General features: G+C 28.3%; 1 protein-coding gene across 1 annotated transcript; it reads left to right on the top strand.

Moving 5' to 3' along the window:
- Nucleotides 1–266: 266 nt before the first annotated feature.
- Nucleotides 267–839, top strand: LOTGIDRAFT_176347 (hypothetical protein; the record flags this gene model as incomplete). Its single annotated transcript, XM_009046686.1, has 1 exon — nucleotides 267–839. The coding sequence occupies one exon, from the start codon at nucleotides 267–269 to the stop codon at nucleotides 837–839; it is 573 nt and encodes a 190-aa protein (XP_009044934.1).
- Nucleotides 840–1,674: the final 835 nt, after the last annotated feature.

Genomic DNA, 1,674 nt, shown 5'->3' with positions numbered 1-1,674 from the left:
GTATAAAAATAAGAAAACCCATATTTAAGGAGAGCCAATTTAAAATTTAACTTCCTGCTAATTTAAAAATAGATTGTTGAGACAATTCCGGATTTCTTGGGCTATATATTGAAATCCTCTCGACAGTCAATTATTATAAATCTTAAACTTGTTACAGTGAAAAGATCAACAAAAAATCCTCCTTGTAGTAGAAGTCATTAGAAAATTCGATTCACTTTGAAGAAATATAGATTACGGGTGTTTTATGAATTATATTCATAATCATGATGGTTTTAATGAAAGTCTTCATCTGTGCTTTGTTGGTGAACATGGTATACTCATTTACTTTAATTAAGAATATTGAACACATACTTGAACGCGAAAGAAGATCTGATGAATGTGCAGTACCTAATAATATAGATGAGTTATTTACTAATTTGAATTCTCATGTGAACCGTGTTGAGTTCCTCATTGCAGTAAATGCTACACATCAACCGAATGCACAGGGATTCATTCCACCTGCATTTGGAGATCAGACAGATACTGAATGTCCAAAGGAATATACCGGAAAAGATACCAGTAATAGTGAAATATGGCAAAGATCAACGTGTCCATGGTTCTACAGTGAAAGGAATTACGGAGCTGAGTATTACCCAAGTAAAGTTTTTAACGCTGCTTGTAAATGTGTTGATTGCTTGTATTCTAAGAATAATTTCGAGACTGGGTGTTCCAGAATCTACAAGAATATCAACATTTTAAAGAAAACAGGCTGTAGTAATGGCTTTTATACATACGAACAAAGATCTATAAGTGTAAGTGTTGGATGCACATGTGCTAAGTTACAAGCTAATATTGGATAAATTTATTCATATTAGATTGCTAACGTTACCAACAAGTTGTTTTAGTGTGTCTCATACACGGCACGATTTTAGTAGGTCTGTTTTAAGACCAAATTTATGTAATTATTTCATAATTAATGCATGCACATATTTATTAATTCATTGCATGATAATTTATTTTAATTTATCAATTAATTATATTATTTATTACTTCATCACAAAATGCTCATAATAACTTACGCTTTTTTTTTACACTAAAAGTATTATTTTATATAATTTATTGCATTAAATATTTAAACTCTGTTCATTGTATATAAATTCATATTATTTATTATTATTTGATAGCATTCAATGCATTTATTTGTCTAATATTTATGAATGAATGATATTTATTGGTATGTTTGGTAGTATACAAGGTGAACAATCATTTTAGCTTAGGAAATGTGTGTTATGAATATTGTACGATGGATTATTCGGATTCTTATACGAATAAAATATACCTTCTACAAGGTGGAATGTATTTCTATGTTATCAACTATCGTAATTATAGATGAAATAATTGCTCAAAGATAATGTAGAATTTAGAAATCCTAATGAATTGTACTTATTTTACTATTGTTTAAACTGAATTAATGTGATTTATATAAATGAAATATATATATAATTGTAAAATGCTTTAACTGTTTGTTACTATACTGATCTCAATTGCAATTAATTTTAAAATAAAATATAGATTAATATACTTTCTTTTCTTTTTTCGGATCGATTTTATAATACACTGTAATCTTCACTGGAGGGGTGGAGGAGGTGGTAACTATTTGTGATAAGCATTGTGCAAGATACATTTCATTATCCA

Source organism: Lottia gigantea (assembly GCF_000327385.1).
Source record: "Lottia gigantea unplaced genomic scaffold LOTGIsca_1047, whole genome shotgun sequence".
Lineage (NCBI taxonomy): Eukaryota > Metazoa > Mollusca > Gastropoda > Lottiidae > Lottia > Lottia gigantea.
Note: the sequence above shows the minus strand (reverse complement) of the source record. Positions and strands in the feature narration are given on the sequence as shown.